This window comes from Lepidochelys kempii, chromosome 2 (assembly GCF_965140265.1).
Source record: "Lepidochelys kempii isolate rLepKem1 chromosome 2, rLepKem1.hap2, whole genome shotgun sequence".
NCBI lineage: Eukaryota > Metazoa > Chordata > Testudines > Cheloniidae > Lepidochelys > Lepidochelys kempii.
In genome coordinates this window covers 239,240,888-239,266,854 of record NC_133257.1, presented here as the reverse complement: position 1 = coordinate 239,266,854, position 25,967 = coordinate 239,240,888, and the positions used below count along the sequence as shown (strand labels likewise).

The 25,967-nt window shown below is 44.8% G+C and overlaps 1 protein-coding gene across 5 annotated transcripts in view; it reads right to left on the bottom strand.

The window, feature by feature from the left end:
- Positions 1-25,967, bottom strand: part of JCAD (junctional cadherin 5 associated) — a 192,417-nt gene that overhangs the window by 11,381 nt on the left and 155,069 nt on the right. For 3 of the 5 annotated variants that reach the window (XM_073334374.1, XM_073334372.1, XM_073334371.1), the window contains one exon: positions 7,917-8,275. In XM_073334374.1, the coding sequence (XP_073190475.1) occupies positions 7,917-8,215 (299 nt within the window). In that variant the 5' untranslated portion in view covers positions 8,216-8,275. Of the gene's footprint in view, positions 1-7,916; positions 8,276-25,028; positions 25,092-25,967 lie in introns of all 5 variants that reach the window. The other 2 variants (XM_073334369.1, XM_073334373.1) reach the window with 2 other exon arrangements.

Below are 25,967 nucleotides of genomic sequence, written 5' to 3'. Positions count from 1 at the left end.
CAATAATTTTCTTTTACGTATGCAAACTTTATCCTATCAAGCAAAAATGTTTAAAACATTGGGATAAAGACTATTTTTGTTTTAAGTCTGATGGATTAAAACCCATTGTCTGAACGAAAGGTTCACCATATAAAATACAATTTGCAATTTGCTTTCTGGGTTTCAATATTAAAAGCCTGTATTAATCCATGGGCTATAATGGGACATCTCCGATATTGGAAATTTTACCACAGTTAGGGTGAAAACCACTATATCTTTCAGCATGAGGGAGTCTGCAGCTGACCGTATGCTGTCAGCCTTTGGAGATTACCAAGGCCACCTCTGCTACCTTTATGTTTTCTCATAATGCTATAATGCTGTTGTGTAGCTATTGACTGGAGAGACTGTGAGTGACTGGGTCTAGGGAACAGACAAGCCATGCATTGTTCTGTGCAAGATCTGGTAAAGGACATAAAATATATGGAGAGATCAGTCATACTAAACTATTAAAACACACCAAGTACAAAATCACAAGCAGTATTTATTCAAGACTATAACACATCAACACCACTGGAGGGTCTTCTAGGCAGTAAATCAACACTGAGGTTAGTGATCACTGTTATTGATGATGGATCAGTGAAATGCCCTGGCATTATGCAAGTAGCGTTTGTGAATAACTACTGGAAAAGTGTTACCTAGATTCCTAGTGGGAATCCACCAGAAAAGAAAGGAGAGTCAGCCTTCAATGTACGAAATTATGTGAATGTTTCCCCTAGTCATAATGCATGCTTCAGAGGAGAGAAAATCCTGCCTCCTTGATACCGAGAATGTAACCAAATGCTTTTACAGAAGTTGTTTAAACAATATTTTGTAGTTATAGTAACTAAGGAAGTTCTAAACATGATGTAAAACACCATACTGAAGATCTACATTATGTCATCATAGCAACTAGAATGCAGAAAGCATGTTTAAAGAAAGGTAATGTTAGGGCTTTTCTAAACCTTGTAACATATATATTAATGAGGCAGAGAACATTATTCAGTTTATATCATGTGACTCACAGCAATTAGATTCAGGAATGAGGATAGTAGAGGCATGGGTAAAGATACATTTAGTGGTACGGAGAAAAATCCTGGGGGGAAAAAAATTAAACTACTGGATTGAAATGTTGTTCATGTTGTTATTTTGGTTAGAAGATAGAAATTTTAAAATCTTTCTCTCCTCCAACCCCCTTTCCAATTTCTCTTGTTAGAAGAAAACAGTATTAATGTAATAGAAAAGAAGGCCGATGACCCAACTTTGAGTTAAACTTGAGTTGATTTCAGAAGCAGTGCAACATCTACCATGACAAGTAATAGCCTTGCACTAGTCCACATGGAGAAATAATTTTGTATCCAGGACAGTGTGGCCATATCCACAGTTGAAAATATAACTGAACAGTTATCATGGTTGAGAATGATCAAGAGGCACCTGTTGTGAAAATTTGTGCTATCTGGTAACATCACCGCTTACTGTGCAATTCTGCCCTACACTACTTGCAATATAACTGGTGATACGAACGCAAAAACAAAAACATTATACAGTACACCTGCCCTCTTCAGTTGGGTGTCCAATCACTGGGGCACCAAAAATCACCAGACATTTTTGAAAATGTAGGCCACTATATTTAACAGAATAAATCAGTAATAAGGAAAACTTATTAGCCAATCCATTAAGAGCTGGAGAGTAGAGTCAGGAGACTTAGATTTTGTTCTCCACTCTGCCAGTAGCTTGTAGGGTGGCCTTGTTTGAACCACTTAACCTCCCTGTGTCTTAAATTTGTGCTAATACCCACCTTTGTAAAGTGCTTTGAGATCTTTGGATAGAGGTCCGGTGCGAGTTCTAAATATGCCTTATTCAGGACCCAGTCCTGCAAACACGGCGTACTCCCTGGTGCTGTAGTGCTTAGTCCCATAAGCATGGGGGGACCCTTGGGAGTATCATGTTGGATAGTATTTACAGGCTCACGACCTATATGGTAAAAACTCTTTTCTAACACAGCCATTCCTATAGGTAGTACACAAGTGCTGTCAAGCCCATTTGCTCTCTCTCTATTTAAAAAAAAAAAAAACACAACCACACATTGGAAATATTCTGGATCAGAGTTTCTTTGATTATTTCCCTAGATGTGGCGTGAATTAGTTCCATCTGAAATTACACCGATGACAAACTTTTAAACACAATTTTGGAAATTTTTTAAACAAAAGAGCAACTCTAGCAGTATTTGAACTCAGTGCCTTTGCAAATAGGAGGCCAATACTATACGCTAGGCTGCACGGTCTCTGGTCATCATCCATCAGAATTTACAAGTGTGACTTGGTTACACTAATAATAATCACTGTGCAGTATCTGGTGTTCAAAACACTGTATGTCTATTAGCTACTTAGTTCTCAACACACCGCATGAATAATATTCTTACATCCATTTTATGGCCTCTCTCATGGAGGAAGTCACAGGGCTTTAAATTCACCCCACAACTGCAGGAATTATGTCTTTTTTTTTTTTAAATAGGTCTCCATAATCTACTATATCCCAGACTGGGGGAAGTTCTGCTAATCATGGATCAGCAGGGATCCTAAAAATCCGTTCTCTGTGGAAAAACACGGAATTTGTGTTTTTACAGCAAATCTTTAGTTTGTATATTTTGCGAAAAAATAAAAACATACATCAATTATTAATTAAACTTTACTGAAAGTCCCAGTATTGCTGAAAGTATCATGCAGGGCTGACTACCCGAACCCCAGCTGCCTGGGAAAACTAAAGCTCAGCATTTCCTTTTACTTGTGGAAAAACGTGGATTTTTAGGTTGTTTTAAGTCAGAAAAATTTTTATCACGGAAAACTAGGATCCCTGCCAGTGGCATACCTATGACAGGAAAATTGGGTCGGCTTCGACTTTTGGGTGGGCAGGCAATGACGGGGGAGGGTGGGAGAAGAGGGAGGAGGAGGGATGAAAAGCCCGCCTCTCCCCGCCCCCTCCAGCTGGCCCTTACTGCTCAGCAAGCACCAGAATAGGAGACTGCTCAGAGCATACAGGCTGCGAGGCATGCCCAAGGGGCGGATGGGGGCCCCGCTGGAGCTCAAGCTCCGCCCACCCCTCCCGCGGTGTCTATTCATCCGGCCGTCCAAGTCCCTCTCCTGCCGACACCACGTGCTGCTGCCCCGCTCTCCAGTCCCAGCACTAGCCCTGCCCAGACCCACCCCAGCCTGGGATGACTCACCGCCTCCCAGCCCGTGGATTGGGGGGGGGCTCTGGCCCCAATTTAGGTGGGCCTGGACGCTAAGTGGGTGAGCCGCAGCCCACCTGAGGCTATGCCCCTGATCCATGCTGATCAGCTGCAGCTTGAGAGGAAGGGTGCAGCTTCCGAGCTTCACCACTATTGCTTCTACATCCACTGCTCCAGTTGGTTAGGGAGGAGCCATGTGACCTTAGTACTACTGTCCCCCACTGAAAATCAGGACAGGGAGAAGAACTTCAAACCACCAGCTTCCCAGGACAGGAGCAGTGGAAGCTCCCTAAAAGTGGAGGGCCACCAGTGCCCGAACCATGGCCCCACCCCTGCACCACCCCTTCCCCCAAGGCTCCGCACCTGTGCTGCCTCTTCCCCCCAAGACCACGGCCCCTGCTCACTACTCTCCGGCCCCTTCCCCGCCCCACCCCACCATTGCTCATCCTTACAGCCAGTAAAAAGTGGGGCAATGGCTCCCAGCCCCAAGAGGAAACCCACTGCTCAACAGAGGCTTCTGCTCTACCCCATCTCAGGTTTTCAGCCAGTGAGGCCAGCTGCTGCAGTCTGGGAGTGGAAAGGGTCATCTTTCCTTAACATTGTTTTAGGGCTCAAGGGAGGGAGTCTGAAGGGGGTGGTACGAAGCAAGAGTAAGGGGGAGCAAAGGCCTTATATGGGGGGTGCAGAATAGAGGGCACGCAGAAAAAATCATTTCCAAAGATGGCGAAACAATGTCACAAGAGAAAGCCATTGCTTAATGACAGGATGGGGACGGTTTGAATTTCCATCAGCAACTAACCCAATTAGCTACCAACATTAATTAGATCAGTAGCTGAAAGAAAAAATAAACTCTGCCCTCTAGAGGCGTTTGAGTGTCCCCATTTGGAAGAGAGAGAGAGTCTGCAAGATCATCCCCTGACCAAGTGATTGCAGCACTGGCCCTAATATTTCTTTCCGGATGCAAGAGAAACACATTGCAAAACAGAAAACATGAGAGTTTAAACAAAATGCTTTCCAAAGACAATAACTGCTAGGGCTTGTAAGATTTCCTGGTAGGGCTGGTGTGTAGTAGGACTTGCTGCATGTAAAAAAAGAGGTAGCCATTTTAACGAAAGGGACACAACTACAGCCGTTCAGACCCAATATTTGGGTCCCTACTCTGAGGGGCAAAAGGGAGCTTTTTAAAAACAAGATTTAATATTAAATACAGTGTAAACGGACAGGTTCTACTCCATTACTTCCCATTTCATGAGAGGTTAGGGAGGGACACACTGAGTGGACACCCAGTCCTGTTTTTTAACTCTACTCTTTTTTAAAAGATACCACAGCCAGTATGCCATATTTTCCCCATCCACACTAGCATTAAAGAAAAGGAGTACTTGTGGCACCTTAGAGACTAACCAATTTATTTGAGCATGAGCTTTTGTGAGCTACAGCTCACTTCAGCTCACTTCAGCTCATGCTCAAATAAATTGGTTAGTCTCTAAGGTGCCACAAGTACTCCTTTTCTTTTTGTGAATACAGACTAACACGGCTGTTACTCTGAAACTAGCATTAAAGGACATTCCCCCTACATCTTGGCTATGGCAGACAAGCAAGCTAGTATTTTCTTGTAATGTTGATGTGCCCTAAACGTACTTACCCAAATTTTCTCTCCTCCTCCTCATGGGCCCAGCTCCAAGTCCAACCATGTTCTCCCCTCCACATGCTCTGTCCTCCTCATTTGCCATTTTTTCTACCTCTAGTAGTATATTACTTTGCTGCTGATGACTAGTCTCTCTCCCTCCAACTGAAGGAAAGCCTGCTCTTAAAAGAACCTCCTCCACTGGTTCCCCATCCTCATTCTTTAAAGAGGATCTCTCTCTCTCTCTCTCCCCAAAAGGGGCCAAACAAGCTTGGAACCACATCTAGACCAGAGATCCTTTTGAGCTCACCGGCTGCCTTACTGCTGCTGCCCAGCTGTTGAATTCGCTCCTTTCAGTAATTCTAGTTGGGGAGAAAGAACACTTCTGCGCCCAGATCAACAGCTTGCAGGTCACCTGTAAGGGGAGGAGATGTGGAGGAGAGAGGAGAAAAGCCTGGCAGCCAGGGGGTGCAGCACTGCAGTGCTACTGAAGGTGGCATAGGTGAGTTAGGCCAGCACTGGAGGAGAATGTCCCAAGACAAGATCCCGTTTCCTCACTCAGGACCTCAACACTTTCCAAACCCTTTGGACAGAGGAAGGTGGGGCGGAAACTGACCCTCTTTTTCTGATAACCACCCAGGATATTTGGCCTTGCTTTAAATATCTTCCCAGCCTCTTCCCTTTGTTCATATTTAGCATACAAGTGGCTACAAAAACTTAACTACTGAATACGCGTTCTAGACAGAGTCCTTCCTGTCCATTTTATCCCAGTTCAAAAGTGCACACGCTACACGACGGGAAGTGCAGTGGTGCAAGCACATTTTATGAAGTGCTGACAAGGGCTTCCACTGAGTTTGAGCTGCCTTAACAAGAACTTACAGACACTTTCTCATATTTGCTCCATGAGAGCTGCCTAAAAATAAAGATTGTGACCCTCTTTGGTGAGGGAACTTCCCCAGAAGTAGCTGCATTCAGCTGGATATCCACCAGGGATCGACGCACACATGAGAAATAAGGAGCTGGGTTCTGTTTTACAACTATTCATTTTCATAAGCAAAATTTTTGCTGTGTAAACATCCCTATAGTGAACAAAAAAGGTAATGTGAGCCCAGGCTCAAGCCAAACCCCCCTTGAGACCACACACCAATTGTGCTAAACTAGGGCTTGGATCCAGGGTCCCAAGACCTGCAGGGCTGGAGGATCTGAATCCGTGTTAAGCTGGGACTCTGCCCTTCCTGGGGCTGCATGTGCAGGGGTGCCCAGCTGTGTGAACTGTCAGGGCAGTGAGTGGGAACCAGTCCCAAAAATTCCCTGCAGCCTCCTGCGATAGCAGCTCCAGCTCCTCTGCACTGCAGGGAAGTTTTGAGCCTGGCTCCTACTTTCTGCCATCACAGTGCATGCAGCCCAGGTGCCCCTGCACACACAGCCCTATGGAGGGCAGGAGTCCTGGGAGCAAGGGCCAGAGAGAAGAGCAGGGACCAAGTGTTGCCCTGCAGGAAGGGGGAGCAGCAGAGTTCCTGGCTCAGCACAGCTGGGGGAGGGATGACCCCACGAACACCTTGACCGCTCCCCCCTCCCTCCAGGGCCATGGTTGGTCTCGCTATGTTCTCTGGCCCTTTCTCCCAGGCCCCTCTGGACTTCTTGGGACTGCGTGTGCGTAGACACCTGGGCAGCGTGCACTGTAAGGGCCGTGAGTAGGAGCCAGCCCCAGAACTTCACCATAGCCTCCTGGGGATCCCCTCGCCCTGCCTCCTGGGGTGCAGTGAGGGCAGGGATCCCCAGGGGGTGTTGGAGCAACTGCACCCCAAACCCTGGGAATGCCCTTCACTGCTCTGCAGCTGGCAACAGCTAGGCTGGGGTGTTTTTCCTCTGAAACCTACATTTTATCTCAAACCTCAAAACAGACAAAAATAAATAAAAAAACCAGCCCAACACAAACCCCTTAACTGAGCATCCCATTTTAAACATTAAGAATTGCAAAGTTTCATTTGAACAGTTTGCCAGCCCTGGAGACTGGTGTCCTAATTGTCCTCAGAACAGGTGCACCTGGGTGTTTTCTTGCCTATGTGACTCAGCCTAGCCTGAGCTCAATTCTTAGATTACAGGGTGGTTCAGTATAAAGTCTTCTCAAACTACAGTCAGTCATTCTGCTGAGACAGCCACCAAAGGAACTAATTACGAGCTTTATGTACTGATGTGCTCCATACGGGCACCTGAGTCCCACCAAGAGCACAGAGTGGGCAGTAGAGTTTTCCCACAATGCACCATGTTCCTAGAGCTAGGATGTCGACACTGGGGAGTTGCTAGGCACTTTGGGGTATGTTTACTTTGACTCAGGTCTGTGCATTGCAGTGTGCACACCAGATCCCTTGATTCAAGCACAGGTCAGAAAATGATTAACCTATGGTTAAAATGCCCAGAGTTCCTGACATGGGTCAGCTAACTTGAGTCCCACTAACCCTAGGTTTACATTGTAGACATATCCTATGTCTACACAGGAACTAGACACCTGCGATTGGCCCATGCCAGCTGACTCAGGCTTGCGAGGCTGTTTCATTGCTGTGTAGACTTCTGGGCTCGGAGGCCAGGCTCTAGGACCCTGCAGGGTGGAAGGGTCCCAGAGCTTAGGCTCCAGCCCTAAAGTCTACACAACTATAAAACAGCCACAAAAGCCTGAGCCCATGACCCTGAGTCAGCTGGCACAGGCTAGCCGTGGGTATCTAGTTTCTGTGCAGACATATCTTATGTGACCTGAGCTTCTCCTCCACACCAGCAAGGCCTTTTGTAAAGGGTGTTTGTTACTGATTCATTAAACTGCCCCCTCCCCTTCCCTCTGCTGTTTTGATAAAGACTACACACTACAAAAAGGCATGTTAATGTTAGTGTGCTGCATCATGTAACGTTTCAGTGCATTGACGGGCACAAAAGCAAACAAATGTTCACTTATCACAGGTAGAGGGTAAGGGGGGCTGAAGTCATGCTCAGTTATCTGCCAGAATGAAAGGAAGAGAGCAGAAAGCCAAGCCATGGCGTGACACAGACACTTACCCCGCTTCTGAAGTATGAAAAGTGGACAAACCCCGGAGGTCTGGGTGGTAACCGGGACCAGCATGCCTCCCTTGGCTCCCATGACTGCCTTCGCTGCTGCTCAAGTTGCCTTTTGCCAGTGGTTTCTTGTTGTAAATGTAGGCTCCAGAGTCTGTCTCAAACCCGTTCAGCGTTCCCCGACTAGTTCTGTTCTCTGTAATCTCAGGCTGGTATCCATCATTTCTGTTTTCATACGAAGCAGGCGGGGGGTTGGACAATTTGTATCCATGAGAAATCAGGAGGTCCTCCACACTGAACATGTTGTGCTGGTTTCACTCACTGCTGTGCCACAAGAAAGCTCTCTCCAGCAGGATCCATCACTGAAAGAGAGAACAGAAGGCTGTTCTAATAAGGAAAGACAACTTTACTCAATCTGCAGGCTACTGGATGCAGAGTTTCATTCTCTCGCCTCAACATAATAAAATACATAAGACTGAAGCGCCTGCAGATGCTGATGAATCATGTGTTGACCTTCCCTAGATAACATACGTAAATTTGTTCAGCCAGGGAACAGATGCAGAGCTGCTGCTGCTGAGTCAGTCCATTTGAGTGAAGAATTTGGTGATGATTGCAGCTTTCAGATTTTGATAAGTGATCTTGGGAAGCTTTGCACTGGAGATCAGCAAAACCATTGAGAAAGGCATTTTCTCCAAAATTTGTTTTTACTCTGATCAGGTGGAGCTGTGCTTTATGCTGGGGGGGGGGGGCGGGGGGGAGTGGTGTTAGACTGCAGGGCAGCACAGCCTCCTCCTGGAGCCCTGCAAATTCTATCAAAATTAGCTGGTGAACGAGCACACAAAAAAAAATGTATAACAAGAAAAGAAAAAAAGTTTATTCTGTTAGCTCATCAAGGCACCGCTTATGGTCCTGCTGTGCCCCGAATTAGACTCCCTTGTTTACAGTCTTTAAAGGTTGCTTTTCGGGAAGATTTCTTTATTGCCTAAGTGGGCCTGTTGAAATCTATAATCAGCTAATAGGTGTAATACAAATCAAAGAAGCCCAGTAAACTGCATCTGAAGCCATGCTTGTTGTTGCACAATGATTTCCAAAGCAAATGGGATCAATTCAAAGTTAAAAGATTTTCCCTCCTATCTGCCAGCCCTGCAGACTCAGCCTGAGTTCTTTACTGATGGCACATTGTTACTAGTAATAGGTTCTGCAGATCAAATTAGTTGATCTGGAACAGTTTCTCTTGGCTAGCTCACCCTTGTAACCTACTGTCTATTCTACTCTTCTAACTTGTTCTATTTATGGGGTACCAAGTCTTCAATGGTTTGGAACTTGGTAAACACTTCTGTAGATGAATACACTCCAGCGCACCACCTCTTAGCTGTGCTGTTCTGCCACATCACTGAGGTGCGTGGATGAGACTTGAAATACGCCTAGGGAGCAAAAACATCGAGTAAGACACTCAATAGGACCCTCGATAGGGGGCTTGTATAACATGCTCAGTGTTACAGGTCTGCATAAAGAATAAGAACCTACTATTTCTAGAAGCTAATGAAGTTTCTCCTTCAGCTGAAGTGCTAGAGGTCTGTGCTTTGGTGTAAGAAATTCTGGGTTCTGTCACCAAGAATGAGCTTTACAAAGAGTCTCTACTCTGTGCTAAAGAAGGAACTCCATTCACTGCTATCAATAGGAGACACGTTTTGTGAAGTGGGCACGAGAGGGGGAAAGGACACATTTACCTCGTGTGTTCCAGAAGTCAGTTTTCAGCACAGAACCAAACTTTAAGAAGTGCCTGTGCAGCCCATGTAATTGTTACTTAAGGATTTGAAAATACTCATTTCTAAACCTGTTTAGAATCTACGCCAGTCTCTGCATAGAGCCTAAAGAATCTGTACTTGGTCCCCTCTGCATGTGGTATTGTACACATCTTAAAGAAATCAAACATTCCCCATTTTTGGAGTGGTGGTTTTTTTGTTTTTGGGTTTTTTGTTTTTTTTTGCCAGAACAGGGCTCCTCAAACCCAGTAAATGCTACACTGTACTAGAAGATATCAGCAGATAGTCACAGGGATAAATAAGCCAGCCAAGAGGTACTAGACAGATTAATGGAAGAAAGGAGTGGAATCCCTTCCCTTAAAGGAAAAGACGGTTTTGTTGTTTATTTTTAAACACTTCAATAAACAGGAGGTGGGGCCAGATCACGTCAACTCAAATGATTTCTCTATTCCTAATTGTTTCTAGAACACAAAGACCTGGAATTGTGAGAGGAGGTAAAAGCACAGAAGACAGAACAGCTGGCTGCTACAGCTATTTAACCTCTAAAGAGAAAAAGATCCACTGTGACTGCATGAACAATAGAATGCCCACTGGACAGTGCACAGGTGCAAGGAAGAAATGTGCTTTTCCTGTTATTATTACCCCTTCTCTCCTACTGCTGTGGATAGTGGCCAAGTGAAAACAGTATTTGTCAGAGGTTGAAGGAGGCAATATGCAGAGGGAGAGACAGGCAATTTAGAAACAGACAAAACCTTTGGACAATGGGTCTTATTCTGATCTCACTGTCAATACTGAGAGTCACGAGTAACTTGAAATAAGTGGAGTTACCCATGGGGAAACACATGGGGAAAACCCAGTGGTAGCTGGTGCCCAAAATAACCCCTCAAGGTTAATCATATTTGAAAGTAAAAAACTGGGGTAGCCCTGGGGAGGTGTGACAGGAAAGTCCTTTGGTGGGGATATGGGGAAGTGAGGTGGGGGGGCAGGGAGGGAGGGATGCCCTCTTCCATGTTAGTGCCCTGCTCTTCAGAGTGAAAAACGGAGACACTTCACCATAAAGCCCAGGGTGGGAGAACACAGTTCTCTCCTCATCCCAACCTCTCTCCCTCCCTCACAGCTAGCTCTACCCTATCATCTCCTTGCTGTCTCCCTATTCCGACACTCACCACCAAGTCACCCCCATCCTCATTCACTAAAGGATTTCCCCTAAACTCAACTCTGTAAACCCAGCACATCTCACTCCGAGCTCAGAACCTCCCCAAACCTTCTCAGCTTCCTCCAACCCAATCAGTGCAGACCCTGTTCCCCCCACGCACCGAGACCCACCTTGATGGTTGCCACCTCTGAAGTACAAAAAACCAGGATGACCAGGATGATTCTGAGAGCCCATAAAACTAGACAGCCGGCTGTGCGTACTGAGCATTTCCCAGGACAGCTACTTCAGGAAAAGGGACAATCCAAGGGAAACACGGCCAGGTGGCAACCCTACCCCCATACCTATCCAAAAGCCCTTCCACTTCCTACCTAACCTCTCCACATCTCAAAACCAGCCCTTCAGCTCTGCAACCTTCCCCCTCCCCGCCCCAACACCTCCATCATCCCCCCACCCCCAGGTCAGAAAACTCCTCCACCTCCCTCCTATCAGACATCCACCAACAACTAAGTCAGGACTACGCTACACCCACCTGCCCACCCACATGTACACTGCTGGTCCTGGAGAAGTAGAAGCAGCAGGGAAGGACTGTGCTTGCAGGGAGCCCTATACTCCACATCAAGAGAGAACTGGTCCTACAGGAATCTGTATTCCATGCTTTGTGCCTCCCCCCTCTGCTGCCTTGGAGTCTATGGGCTTCAGAGCCAGGATGACTCAGGGCAGCCACCTGTATGACATCCTGACTCCAGAGACTGCAGAAGTTTCAGCCTCCCCCAAATGGCAGTCAATGGCATTGCACACTGTAGTACCTCAGCTGTGCTACACAGCTCTGTCTCCAGCATAGCTGACATTATTGACAGGGCTTAGTTCCATTAGCTCCCAGTAAGAGTAGTATAAATGAAGTCAGGATAGATTCAGAATGGAAGACAGTGCAATGGGTTGGGTGCTAGACTGCGACTTGGGAGACCTCAGTTCAATTTCTTCCTCTGACACACACCTTCTGTGTGATCTGGGGCAAGTCCCTTTGTCATTCGGTTCCTCAGATGCCCATCATAAAGTGGGGTTAGCAGCACTTTCTTCCTTCACAGGAGTATTGTGAGGATAAATACGTTAAAGAGACATTAAGACATTATAGGTACTTTATGAAAACAGATAGAAAGGATCAAGCCCCATGTACACATATTGTACATTTTGGCAATTTTCCCAGTGTTTCAAATCCAAGGTTTCTACTTTTCAGGTGGGAGGCCAGTTCCTTTTACTAGGAGTAAGTGGATGAAATTAAGTAAAGGAAGATGTAGACTGAATATGAGGAAACATTCCTGACTGCAAGATCTCTAATCCTGTAGAACAGTTTCTAATAGAAAGGGATGAAAGCCCTGATCATTTGGGGCATTTCAAGTATTGCTGTCCCCTTGAAATCTAAGCAGTTTCAGAGAACGAGTTAAAAGTAGTTTCAGGTAAAGCACATGTCCCTGAGTCCACCAGCCAATTTGTTATGGTTTTACACTAATATTTTTTTAAATGTTTTTCTCACACTTGTTTGTGTGTTGTGCAAAACATCCAAAAAGGAAACCAACTGACTGACCAGATGTGAAAAACAAACAAACAATGAAACTGCCTATGTGCACAGTGATATCAAAATGCACCAACTAAGCTAACAGGAAAAAGAGAGAGAAATCTACCTCCTCAGCTTCTTTCAGTCATGGTATCTTAGCAGCTATTTCTAACAGTAGTAGGTACAAAACTTTCAGACAGACGTGGGATTTTTAAATCCCTTTAAAAGTAACCAAAATAAAACAATAGTGAATGTAAAAGTGGGGACAGTTTGGCACTGGCAAGGAGATAATCTAATAAATCTTTTCTATCTCCCTGGTCTATGAAAAAGTGGGGAGGGATTTTACTCCTGGCAATATGACAAAGAACTTATCCTGCTCATTCCCTCTACTACTGTGATTTGGAGGCAGGCAGGAAAGGGTGTGTCCCCCATAGTGACCCTGAATTCTTAGAATCACATCCAGTTCTAGACTCTGGCTCCAAAGTGGTAAGGCAAAGAATTTGGTCCAAAAGTGTGTGAGAGTGTATTGGAAGGGATGAGGGTGACTCCTTGGCTCCATGACAGCAGACCAGGACCACTACTGATCAAGCCTTGAAGTGGATCAGCAGACTGCATGTTAACGAAGAGAACCTGTAATGCAAGGGGCTGCAATTCATTACAGTCTAGTTTAATACACAAGATCTCAGCTTCCTTCAAAGTGTGTGCCTGGCAAGAGAGGGTGGAGCTACTGTGGAGAAGGGTTCCTGTGAACAGCAGATGATCATGAATCTTTCAGACCAAGAGAGTGAAAGCTACCATTCTGAAGCTGACTGGGGAAAAAAAGGTATCGATGATACCCCATAAAAGAGTATAACACTACATAACAAACAATATTTCATGCATAAGGATAGGATTAGATTCCTGTGTGCATGTCATTTCATCCATAGTATACACAACAAATTAAAGAAAGAGAGCAGAAGTTCTCACTCAAGAGCAAAAAGAGAGCAAGATTTAACACCAACATCAAAATAAACTCAACTCAAGGCAGAGACGAACATAACATAAGAGGGATAAAAAGGAGACTAGCCACCGGATCCAGCCAAAATTTTTTGTACAAAAAAAGTTTCCTGAGGAAAAATGGCTTTTTAATGAAACCAGAACTTTTTGTAAAATATTGTCAACAACTTCAACGTTTTCATAAAAGTTTATGTGATGTTAATCAAACTGCTTATTTAAACCAGGACAACATTTAAAAGTTTGATAACTATTTCAAACAATTCTGGTAACATTTTGATAGAAAATGTGATGAGATCCCAGAATTGGGTTTGAAAAATACACCCATTTTGAACATTGCTATAGTTACAAAATCTCATGCGAAATGCTTTTTTGTCTTTGAGACAGCTCCACAGGTCACTGATGGAATCTGCTTCAGAACAGGGACATATGCTTGATCTGATCTAGTATGGTGAATGGTATCCTATGTTCAGCAACGGCACATATCTGCTATGTCAGCAGCAGACAGAAATCCTCCCAAATACACCTGACAATTGTACTATGAGGGAAAGAAATTCCTTCTTGACCTCTGTGGAAATTTGCTGATTTCATCATCTGGAGCATGAGATTCATCACCTCAATTTTAGCAGCTACAAGTATTATTGCTCATTAAATTAACCAGCTCCTTTTCAAATCATCCCATTGCATGACTTCTACCAGTCTTCAGCTTTCTTAGGGTGAAGGACTAGCCAGCACTTGGACAGTTTGGAAAATGAAAGCTGAACCCATCCATAACAGCAGCTCTACTAGTGCACACATCTTAGCAGACGGTGGATGGAGGAGACACGACTACTGTCATTGCTAATCTTGCCTCTTACACAGGAAATAATAACTGTGCACACTCCATAGGCGTCAAGTATCAGGGGGTAGCCATGTTAGTCTGTATCCACAAAAACAACATCTGCCATGGTGGGGGGGGGGGAAATTAATCATAGAATGTTACAACAAGATAAATAAGAGGAAAGAAACCCAATACAAATAGGACATGCATCTTTTTGGTAAATTCTTTCCACCATTCACTATCCCACAGAACCTGTCACTCTTCCCACTCTGTGTGATAATGAATGAGTACTGTGAAGCACACAACAAAAGATACAGATTAACACAAGTTGATGTCTTATGGCTCCTCTACACTTGAAAGATGTTTCAGGTTATGTTTGCTACATTAAGTAATCAGGAACAATTATTCTGAAAGCAACCACTGCTTTATTGTCCTCAGTTAACCTACTTCCCTTTTGAATCATTGTTTCCACCCACCACTGCGTTGTTCTTTTAAATAAGTGCACAGCATTCTGGCTGAGATGCCAAAGCGCAATGCTCAGCTGCATGGCTCTATGCATTCTGGGAATTTTTTCAACTGTGAATTATGGGATACCTACCAGAAGCCACTGAAATTCTGGGACTTGGGGTCAAACTAATAAATTCCCATGATTTTTCTACTTTCATCCCATCATTCATCTGGCTTTTGCAAGCCAACACAATTTTCAAACTGCTGTTGGGCAGCATGGAGGAAACACAACTAAGTGCTGCACTTCCGATGGTCATTAATACAAACAGGCGGATGCAGATGTGTTGGCCATCGTGCAGCTGGATGGCTGCGGATGACTTGAGAAGAGATCATGGGCGTCTGGGTCCATCTCCTCCCACTCAGCGTTCTCAATGGTGTCCACAAGCTGGGGTCCTGTGGTGGCCTCCTTTGCAAAAGGTATGCTTCAGGGCCTCATAGCAGATGGTGACCATGTGAGCTCTCCCATCGTCCAGAGCTTTTCTATAACCCTGCCAGAGCACCTTTCCTTTGTTGCAGCACTGGATCTGGTGCTGGGAGTGCCCCCTCTCCTCTATTTGTTTCACAGAGTCATAGAGTTTAAGACCAGAAGGGACCACTAGATCAGTTGGTCTGACCTCCTGTATATCACAGGCCACCAACACCACCCAACAGCTGCACACTAACCCAACAACTGACATTAGAACAAAAAAGTGTTACAGTCCACAGGGGACTAGACTAGTTTGTGCCAAAGGCAGAGAATAGGAGAGACTGAGGCAGGGCCAGCTCTACCGTTTTTGCTGCCCCAAGCAGGACGTCTGAAGACGGAAGCTGCCGCTGCGATTGCTGCCGTGGCAGCCAGAAGAGTAAAGCTGCTGCTGAACTGCCGCCACGGCGCAGCCTGCAGAGAAAAGATGCCGCCAAATTGCCGCCGCCACGGAAAGACGAGTGCTGCCCCTTTCACAGTGCGGCCCCAAGCACCTGCTTGGAACGCAGGTGCCTGGAGCCGGCCCTGGACCCAGGTGAACCTATACTCCCACAATGGCAGGGAAAGGATTCTGTGAGATATACCCAGATAACCCTGGCAAGTGACCTGCATCCGCATGCTGCAGAAGAAGGTGAAACACCCCCTCCCCCTGGTCACTGCCAATCTGACCTGGGGGAATATTCCTCCTGACCCCACATGTGGCAAATCAGCTTGGATCCTGAGTATGTGAGCAGGAACCAGCCAACCAAGCACCTGAGAGAAAGAAAATGCACAGTTTCCCATCAGAACCTAATCCTACCCTGCCCAAGGTCCCATCTCCTGCCGTACCTGATGTTTCAGAGGAAGGAGATTAAAAAAAATAATCCCAGAATGCATTTTGAGAGGAAAAGTACCCCTTCCTGACCTCTGCTGGTGGCTGGCTGAAACCCTGAAGCATGAGCTTTAGGAACATAGGACATACATTTATGTGAGGGTACCATCACAAACAGCCCCGTCATACAATCACACTCAAATTTATCCATCTCTCTCTTAAAACTAACTAAGTTGTTCGCTTGCAAATCTCCTATTAGAAGGCTGTTCCAGAACCTCAGCCTTCTGATAGTTAGAAACCTTCTTCTAATTTCCAGCCTGAATTTGTTCATGACATAGTTATACCCATTTGCTCTTGTGACAACATTGTCCCTTAGTGTGAAGAGCTCTTCACCCTCCCTGGTATTGCACCCCTCCTGCACCCCCACATACTTATAGAGAGAGTAATCATATCCCCTCTCAGACTTCTTTGCTAGACTAAATAAACCAAACTCTTCCAGTCTCCTCTCATAAGACAGGCCCTCCATGCCTCTGATCATGCTAGTATCTCTTCTCTGCACCTGTTCCAGTTTAAATTCATCTTTCTTGAACATGGGTGACCAGACTTGCAGATAGTGAAGTCTTACCAGTATCTTGTACGATGGCATTAATACTTCTCTGTCTCTGCTGGAAATGCCTTGCTTAATACATCCTAGGATCGCATTTGGCTTTTTCACAGCCACACCACACTAGTGGCTCATAGTCAAACTGTGATCAAACCACATGCCCTGGTCTCTTTCTTCCTCTGCCACTTGCAACTGACAAGCTCCCAGCTTGTAGCTAAAATTCTTATTAGACTGTACGTGCATGACCTTGCACTTCACACTGTTGAATTTCATCCCATTTCTGTCCCTCTAGTCTTCAAGCTCATCCAGCTTTTCCTGTAGATATTATCTTGGGTGTCTTGGCATTCTGATAAGTGCTGTTAAGATGAAACTGGAGTGCTTCCTCTTCCCAGAGGGCAATGAAGTCCAGAACCTCAGCATGGGACCACCCTGAAGCATGGGACACGGCTGCTATTGGCTTGGTGTAGTGCAGTATGTGACTCTGGTGTGTGAGCTTGCCATGTGTCAGGGATCAGAGCCTACAGCAGAGCCAGTCTCCACGTAACCTAATGAATGCAACAGGCCTGTAGTAGGCTGCCCAATTGGCTACACCGCCTAACGGAAGAGTCAGCAGACCAGCTCTTGAGCCCAGCAGCAGCAGAATGCTCAGAGCATTCACCCACCGGGATAGCTCCTGTGCCTGCATGTTCCCAGACTTGCCCCACCTTGTTCCAGCCCTGCTCCTTGCCTTACTCCAGGTAACCTCAGCTTCAATTCTCCTGCTCTAACCACATGACCGCTCATGCCCCACTCTCGGATACCATGAGTGAGAATCGCAAAGAACACCATCTGGCATGGAAACAGGCTGGTGACTTCCAGTCAAGTAGGCACCAGAGGGCACACAGGTAAACAGATAGGCTGTCCCAGATAGGCAGCAAAGCAGAGGTGCGAGAATGGGCGGGGGTAGGGTCAGGGGGCCATGCCCCCCCACTTTTAAAAGTCACTTTTTACTGGCCATAAGGGTGAGCAACGGGAGGAGAGGCAGAGAGGAGCGAGCAGGGGGTGGAGTATTAGGGGGAACAGGCAGTGCGGGAGCAAGGCTTTGGGAGGAAAGGCAGTACTGGGGCAGGGTCTTGGGGGAAGGGGCAGTGCAGGGGCAGGGCCATGGTTTGGGTGCCTATGACCCGCCCCCCCAAACACACACACACTTTTAAGGTGCTTCTGCCACTCCTGCAGAAAAGTAGTGTGGGATAGCAGTAGGAGGACTACCAGAGGCAGAAAACTTGATTCCAAATGGAGATGCCTCCATCCTGAATGTCAGTAAACTCACTTTCAAAATGGATTAATATCCAACCCAAAACAAAAAAACTGGGTGTAGACATAAGGCAGTTTATCCAGGAAAAAAAAAAACACAACTCAAGTTAAATCTAACACAACTTTCACCTGCAGAGAAGCCCTAAAACTGAGTTTCCCACATTATCTTCAGCTGTGTGTTGATTTTACATCTCTTTAGTTTGCTAAGCAATAGACTTTTGATTAAAGTCAAATTTACAAGACTATCTGATAGGGAGATTGGATTTCCAGCCATCCCTTTTCAAAAAGAAAAAATTCACTTTCTTCCCTACCGGGATGTAGGTCTTCCCTAAAAAAAGATGAACAAGTAAAATTAGTTCAGAGGTAACATCTTCAAAAGCAGTAAGTGACTTAGAAGCCTAAATCACACTGACTTCCAAGGAAACAGAATCCTAAGTGCCTAAATACCTTTTGAAAATGGGATTGGACTTTTGTAAAACTTTTCCTTGGGTCTTCAAATGTGATTTGTTACAGAAGTGTATGTAGGTTCTAATATTTGCATGGTTTTCCACAGGCACTAAGCAGTCATCTTACAAGATGGAAATGCAAGATCTAGTCCTCTCACAACATTATAGTTCCTGGATTGCGGAAATACTGTAAGAAGATAAGATCTTGCATTATTTCATCCCCAAAATGGCTTCTTGAAGCAAAAAAGTATTTAAAACAAGACCTCAAACACTGAGCTCTCCACGTGTTGCCTGAACACGTTGATTTCTATTTGGCGCACACAAGGGTAACTTAGTGCCCATGGACCATGAATACACAGTCCTGGTTTATTATCCTGCTAAGTTCTGGTTGAGGAACAAATGAAAACTGTGTATATTAAAAAGCAAATGACAGCAAAATAAAGTGCCCCATGGGGAGGGGAAGGGGAGTAGAGACTTGAACTATTGCTCTCTTCGAACGACTCTCTCAAACTGGGCCAGAAAGTGGATGTGCAGAGTTTCTAATTTGAGGTAAGATCAACAATGCTGGAAAACAGTTTGTTTTCCCAGAGCTCATTTGGTTTGTTTGCCAACGACATCACCGTGTCCTGATAGGTTTTGCTTCCTGAGGATGCCTGTTATCTCACCAGTGTTTCCGACTTGTCAAAGTCAGCTGGTCCAACTCTAGTGCAGTGGAAACATGGGTCAAACTTTCTTTGGCTACGTCTAACCTACAATGATCAGAGACAAAGAAACAAGTGTGCATTCAACCATGAAAAATCTGCATTAGAACACACACACACAAACAAAAGCATAGTTAAGGATTAAAATCTCCAGTACTTGGATACAATGGAACCCCTGGAGGGGAACATTAAAAGAGTTCCTTGTTGTGTATTATCAAACACCAAAATGCTTTGTTTGTGCATTTGTCTTGGGCCCTTAACGTTTCCTTAGCTTTAAAAAGAAAGAATGGTCATTCTTGCCTGAAGGGCGAGAGAAGATAAATGATATTGATACCATGGTGCAATATCATTGAAAGAACAGAAAGATGCATATGCTGGACCTACTGAGTGTATGAAGCATTGTTCATACTATGAATACTATGTTCATACTATGAATTGAATGACTGCACCTAAGCAAGGTGGCAGCACTGGAGAGTCCTGCACAGTGTATGCTTTATCTCATTATCCGAGTCTTTGATATGTGTTCTCTTGTTCTCAACATAGAGCCTGAGCTGCAGAAGTGCTGAGCACTGACAACTCTAATTGAAGCCAGTGGGAGGTGCCATGCCCAGCATCTCTGTAAAGTGGACCCTTAATGAGTAGCAACCCCCTGCTATGTTACATGTTCACGCACAGCTCCCAATGACTTCAGCTGCAGTTCTGAGTGCTCAGAACTTCTGCAAATCAGACCTCAGGGTCTCAAGTCAGACACCCAGAAAATGAGGAACACACTATAGTGACCACCTGTGAAAAGTTTGGTTTAAGTGACTTGTCTAATCCTTTAGAGAGACAAGGTGGGTGAGGTAATATCTTTTACCCGACCAAATTTCATTGGTGACAGAGACAAGATTTTGAGCTACACAGAGCTCTTCGTCAGATGTGGGAAAGGAACTCCCAGCATCACAGCTAAATACAACGTGGAACAGATTGTTTAGCATAAGTAGTTAGCACATATTGTAAGGGACCATTCGAGGTAGAGTGATCCGTTAACACTTCTGCAATCATAGGACAAAAAGAGGGAGTTAGTGATTGTTGTAATAAGCCATAAATCCAATATCTCTGTTCTGTCCATGAGTTTTAGTGTCTAGCAGAGTAATGAATCTAAGCTCCCAGGCTCGTCTTGAGAAAGTGTTGTGCAAGTTTCCTTTGAGGATGAGGAGTGCTGTAGAGTGATCACTTTTTACAAAGCATTCACCCACAGGTGATTTTTTTTTTTTGCTCTTATTTTCCTGTGTGAGTCTCCTTGCCCAGCTAGTTCCATTGCCCCTCTTCTGGCTCCTGGTCTGATCTGCCCCTCACTGCCTCTCAGTCCCAGTCTGCCTCTCTGGGCTCTTCCAGAGGCGGATTATGGTTTTGTGGGGCCCTGGGCCACAGCAAGTGGGGGCCCCTTCCACCTGCAGTCCCTCCAACCCCTGCACTCCTGCCAGAGAAATCTGGCCAGGGCATAGGGGCTCACTCCACCCCACCCAGTGCTCCTGCCAGAGAATGGGTTCAAGGCGCAGGGGCACTCATTTTTCCAGGGCACCCCAATTGGCTGAGGCCGCTGGCACGGGCCCCATCGGCCCAGTGGCTAATTGGCCACTGGGCTCTTCATCCAACCTCAGTCTTTTCTCACCCTCTCCTCTTGTCCAGGATCCCCACTTCCTGTCTCTTTGTCCCAGTTTCCTTGTCCAGCCAGGCCCAGTCTCCCCTCACCATCTCATCAGTGGCCGAGGCCCCTTCTCACCAACCAGGGAACTGACTTCCAGTTCACCCCTCATTTCCCTCACTGGTTCACAGTCCCAGTCTCCCCCTGGCTCCCAGTTGCCAAACAGCCCCAGTCTCCTCTCCCTCATCCTCCAGCTCCCAGTCCCAGCTTCTCTGCCCGACCAGTCTCAGCATCCCCCTCACTCCTCAGTTCCCAGTCTCCTTGCCCATCCAGTACCAGTCTCCCCCATTGTGCTCCATCACAGTTTTCCTCTCCTGCTCCAGTCCTAGTCTCAGCAGACTCCTTCTCCCAATCTCCTCCTCTTCATCCTCTATCCCAGTTCAGCTTTTGTTGCCTCTACATTTCACTCAGACAGCATCCTCATAAACTCAGTCTTTAAGGTCAGAAGAAACCATCATGAGCATCTAGTCTGACCTCCTGCACATTGCAGGCCACAGAACTATTCAATGTGGAATGAATAATATTAACAATATGGAAGCGGAGGCAAAATGGTTTTGACTGACCCATGGCCACACAGTGTGTCAGTGACACATCCTGAATTAGAATTTAGGATGCCTGAATCTCAATTTCATGCTTACTCCAATGGACCACAATAACTCTAAAATATTACTCTGGTCTTTAAGTTCTTCCAGCGTATTAACAGCAACCACCATCACAACCCTGCTGTGAATATATGGTAGGATGCAGACAAGAGAGGAAGATGGGATTGGGTATATATGGTACAAGTATAGATCCGGGGGGCAGTCCAGAAGAGGGACATTGATTCCACATAAAGTATGCTAATGGGGTGGATTTTCACAGGCATGGCAAAAAGCATATATTCCTGACACACACAGGCCACAGCCCTGATAAATTTCAAGTTGCTGATCCAAAACACAGGTGCACTCGAGCTTCTCAATGAATGAAAAGGCTGTGAGATTTTTTATTTTCAGGAAGAACAAAACAATGTATTTGTCCCAGCCTTGTTCTCAGAAACAGATAACCTCTTTTAGCTGAAATTTTCAAAAGAAATTCATCCTGCAGCTCACACTCAGCATGGGAAATTTCAACTCAGATGCCTAAAGTTTGGCAAAATTATAAGCAACTGAAAATGGGATCTTATATGGGAAGTGTTTGGAAACTTTAATAATGGGCAGTGCTATCTTTGGTGTTTTAACCTCTTCTATTTCTCACTCCTTTTCTTTTATGTAGCAGACAGTGTATTAAAAACATACATTTTAAATAGGATCTGGTTTTTACCTTGACCATTTAATCCTCTTTTAAAGTGAAAAATCCAATTAAACTAAATGCTTCAGGACAAGGAAGTGACCAAATTCATTTTATTGTTTTGTTGAAATGAAATATTCTGAATCAGGTGGTTGGTGTCAGATCACAGACACCCATCAGCACAAGGCTATTAGGAGAGTTTGGGACCCTGTGTGCTCCCAGGCATGCACATCTCTCTAATTCAGCTCACAAGAAGATACAAACCTGTGAATTTTGCATTTAACCTTCACTGCAGACAGCAGAGAGTGTACATTTTTCCCAAGGAGAAAGCAAAAAGTGTATATGTTCACATTCACTGAAAATCATGGTCCATATTTTACCATCAATTTCTGAGCAGAACTCCCCAATGAAATTAATCAGATGTGCCATAATGTATTATTATTAGGCACAATATGGCTCCCAAGAAAGTTTGGAAGTGGGGGCAAAAAAATAAAAGGAAAAAATCTGACCAGATAGAGACGAAATAGCATATTTCAGAGAGTGACTCTTGCCCCGCAACATATTGACACAGTGGTGGTCAGTGGAGGCACCTGAGCTGAAGCCTTGTTAGAACAGCAAGGGAGTGGCTTGCCAGGGCATTCTCCACTGGAGCCCCAGACGTTTGGGAATGGCTTCTGCCCGGGTCTGTAACAGCCTGAGTTTGCTAGCCTTCAGGGCATGCAGCAAAGCTTTCCTCCCGTGATCATGAGGAGACAGGTGCTGGAGAGGGCTGTTTGTGGTGATGTGGGACTCTGGTGGGAGCTGAATGTGCATTGAGAGTTGAGCCATATCTCTGGTATATATGTTGCTGCTGGGTGGCCTGGGGGAATAGATCTGCGTCTGGTTAGTTATTTTGTGTACAGTATTTAAAAAAGTTTGCCCAGGGTGCTAGAGCACTGGATAAGTGCTCTTTTATTGTAGCATGCACAAATCCAGATAAGGTAAACACAAAGGCAGAGGGGGAATCTTTGAATATTCACCATTCTGATCAGCTCCAAAGAGCTGGTTTTCAGAATGTCGAGAGCTTGCTGCCACTGATCACAAAGCACCACATTAGTAGTCTGAAAACAGGCCAAGGGGTTTTTCTTTTTTCTGGTTTCTCTTTAATAAAGAAGGAGCGATTTTTAAACACTGTTCGCTGACATTCCATAGGGAAGATGTAACAGGTTTCTAGAGGAGTTGGCAGTGTGTGGTAGAAGTATTTCCTGACAGTTCTACTGCTGTAATAAATAGTAAAGTATTTTATTAAACAAAAAGTAAACAGCCAACTCCCTTCCCTCCACCACCCTCCCCCCGCAAAAAAACCCACCTACAAAAGAACACGTGTCTCAGTTTGAAAACACGTTTTCTCATGCTGTTCAAGCCGCTTTCCATGGGTAAAATCTGTCAGAGCTCTGTTGGAACAAAACAAAGGGAACTTACATTTCTTGACTCTTAAAATTAAGTCCTTGAGAGCCAACAGTTCCTCTTTAAATACCTACATGCAAACCCCAATAAATTGTTCCTACACTAAACTATGTGGATTTTTTTTTTCTACCCAGGAGAAAAAGCTCTCAGTTTGGGCAAAAAACACAGAGAAGATCACTTGGCCAATTGTATTTAATTGTATGGAGTAAGAAATGTTTTAATAAAGCGATCCATCACAGAGCTGGACTTCTTTGAGATGACAGGGACATTGGTTATAAAGCTTGGGCTCCATGATCAAAAGGATTACACACATGAGCATTCTCCTAATCACAGCAGGGCCAGCCAGCCATTCAGGCCAGGTTTCAAGAAAACAAACACACACACACACACACACTTTCCCCTCCTCACAAATGCAGACAGTGGCTTGTTGTGGGGGCTCCGCAGGGCTGGCCTGCCTCCCCTCCTTTCAGACACCTCCATAAAGATCATGTTTGCTGGAGTAAACAGACTCTGAGCACATCTTTGTCTGGTTTGCTCACTCACTTTCACATGTTTCCAGCCTCTCTTGCCTCCCGTTAGCATACTTTTATGTGGAATCAATGTCCCTCTTCTGGACTGCCCCCCAGATCTATACTTGTACCATAGATGTCCAACCCCATCTTCCTCTCTAGTCTGTGTCCTACCATATATTCACAGTAGGGCTTTTGTTGTTGTTGGAAATACGCTGCAAGAACTTAAACACCAAAGTAATATTTTAGCGGTATCGTGGTCCAGTGGAATAAGGATAAGACTGAGAATCCTAAATTCTAATTTAGGGGATGTCACTGATACACTGTGTGGCCGTGGGTCAGTTGAAACCTCTTTGCCTCAGTTTCCACATTGTTAATATTATTAATTCCACATTAAGTAGTTTAATATTTGGTATTTGACAGTAAGGAAAGCAGAATGTAAGGGCAAGAATACACAAGAAAAGTCATACCAGTATAATATATTGCTTAGCCTGATTATTTTAACCCTAATGTGGACACTTATACCAGTATAAAGCTACCATACACCAATACAGATTATTCATCTTCCCAAACTAGAATAAAAACTATACTAGTACACCTGCATCCACACTAGGGAAGGGTTTGTTATTTTAACTGCACTGGTGTACTTAAAATGGCAAATCTTTTTAGTGTAGACAAGCCATTAGAGACTGAATAGGCAAGTGATAGCCAATCAGTAGAAGAGGGACTGTCCCAAATTTTCAAAAATGGCCACAAATTTTGGATGCCAACTTTAAGATATACGACTAATTTTGCATGCAAAATTAATGGCCACTTTTGAAAAGTTGGGCCAGTATAGTTAATACTATAAACATACTTCCCATCTAATATTGTCTGAGTGACCACGGACAAATTTCAATAATGTTCTAATCATGATCTACTTGGGCAATGTACATGCTGCTGTAATCTTTTGCGGTCTACTATAATCAGCAATATATTGCACAGAGACATACTTAGGTTATTCCTGCTGTAGGTGTTAAAAGATCCCATCAATTTATGCAGATATCTACGTTTGGATCTTAAAGGTGGTATAAAGTTGTTGAAAGACTGACCTACCCTTTCCTTTGTAGCTGGACCTAGTGAGTAAGCTTCCCCCAGCATTCCACAAGTCCACAGGCTCTTGAAACAAAGCACAATAGCAAGGTTTTAGCAAGTGAGATAACCCTTTCCACTCATGAAGGGGAAAACAACATCTGTTAAAACCAAACAAATTGGTGTAATGGGTTCAGCAAGAGACCCAAAGGATTTTGAAGACATAGCTCTTGGTTGGGTCAACACATGTGAAAAGAAAATTACAAAAGAACAATTGTTTCATACTGTGCTCTCCCACCCCTAACTCCCTCAAGATTAATTAGGATGGACTCTGGCCAAATTCATTAAAATAGAAGATTTGGGCAGGACCTTGCAGCCTGCTCATAAGCAGCTCGAAAATGATGGAGAAGTTCAGAAATACATCACCCTCCAACCAGATCTGCTTTTGGCAAAACCCAAGTTTGCATTTGCCACGTCATTGCTGTGACAGTCAGGAGAATTATTTTAAAATGATCTTTTCTTAATTAGATAGCAACACAGAAAACATTTGCTTTTCCCCACTGAACAATAGATCCTTGTTTATTTTCTGTGTGCTCTTTAGGTCATGAGAAAGCCAGTCAAGTTATGTATCTAACAACATACTATTGTAATCTGTTAACACTCGAAAGACTAAAACCTACAGATTCAGTCGGATTAGTACTTTCTGAGCACAGGAGAATGCACTTTACAGCCAGCAATTTTGAATAATGCTACAGGAAGTGAGGAGACAAACTAGGGCCCCCATCCTGGAAACAATGGGCTAGACTGTGATTTCACAATCTACCTTGTGTAGGTAGTGGTGTGCTGCCAGGCCATCAAGGAGCAGTGCAGGGAAGGAATTGTGCCTCAAAGATTCGCCATCCCACCCTGTGATCCAGGCGATAGTAATTTGCTATTGGTCCTTTCTAGATTACAACCCCTATT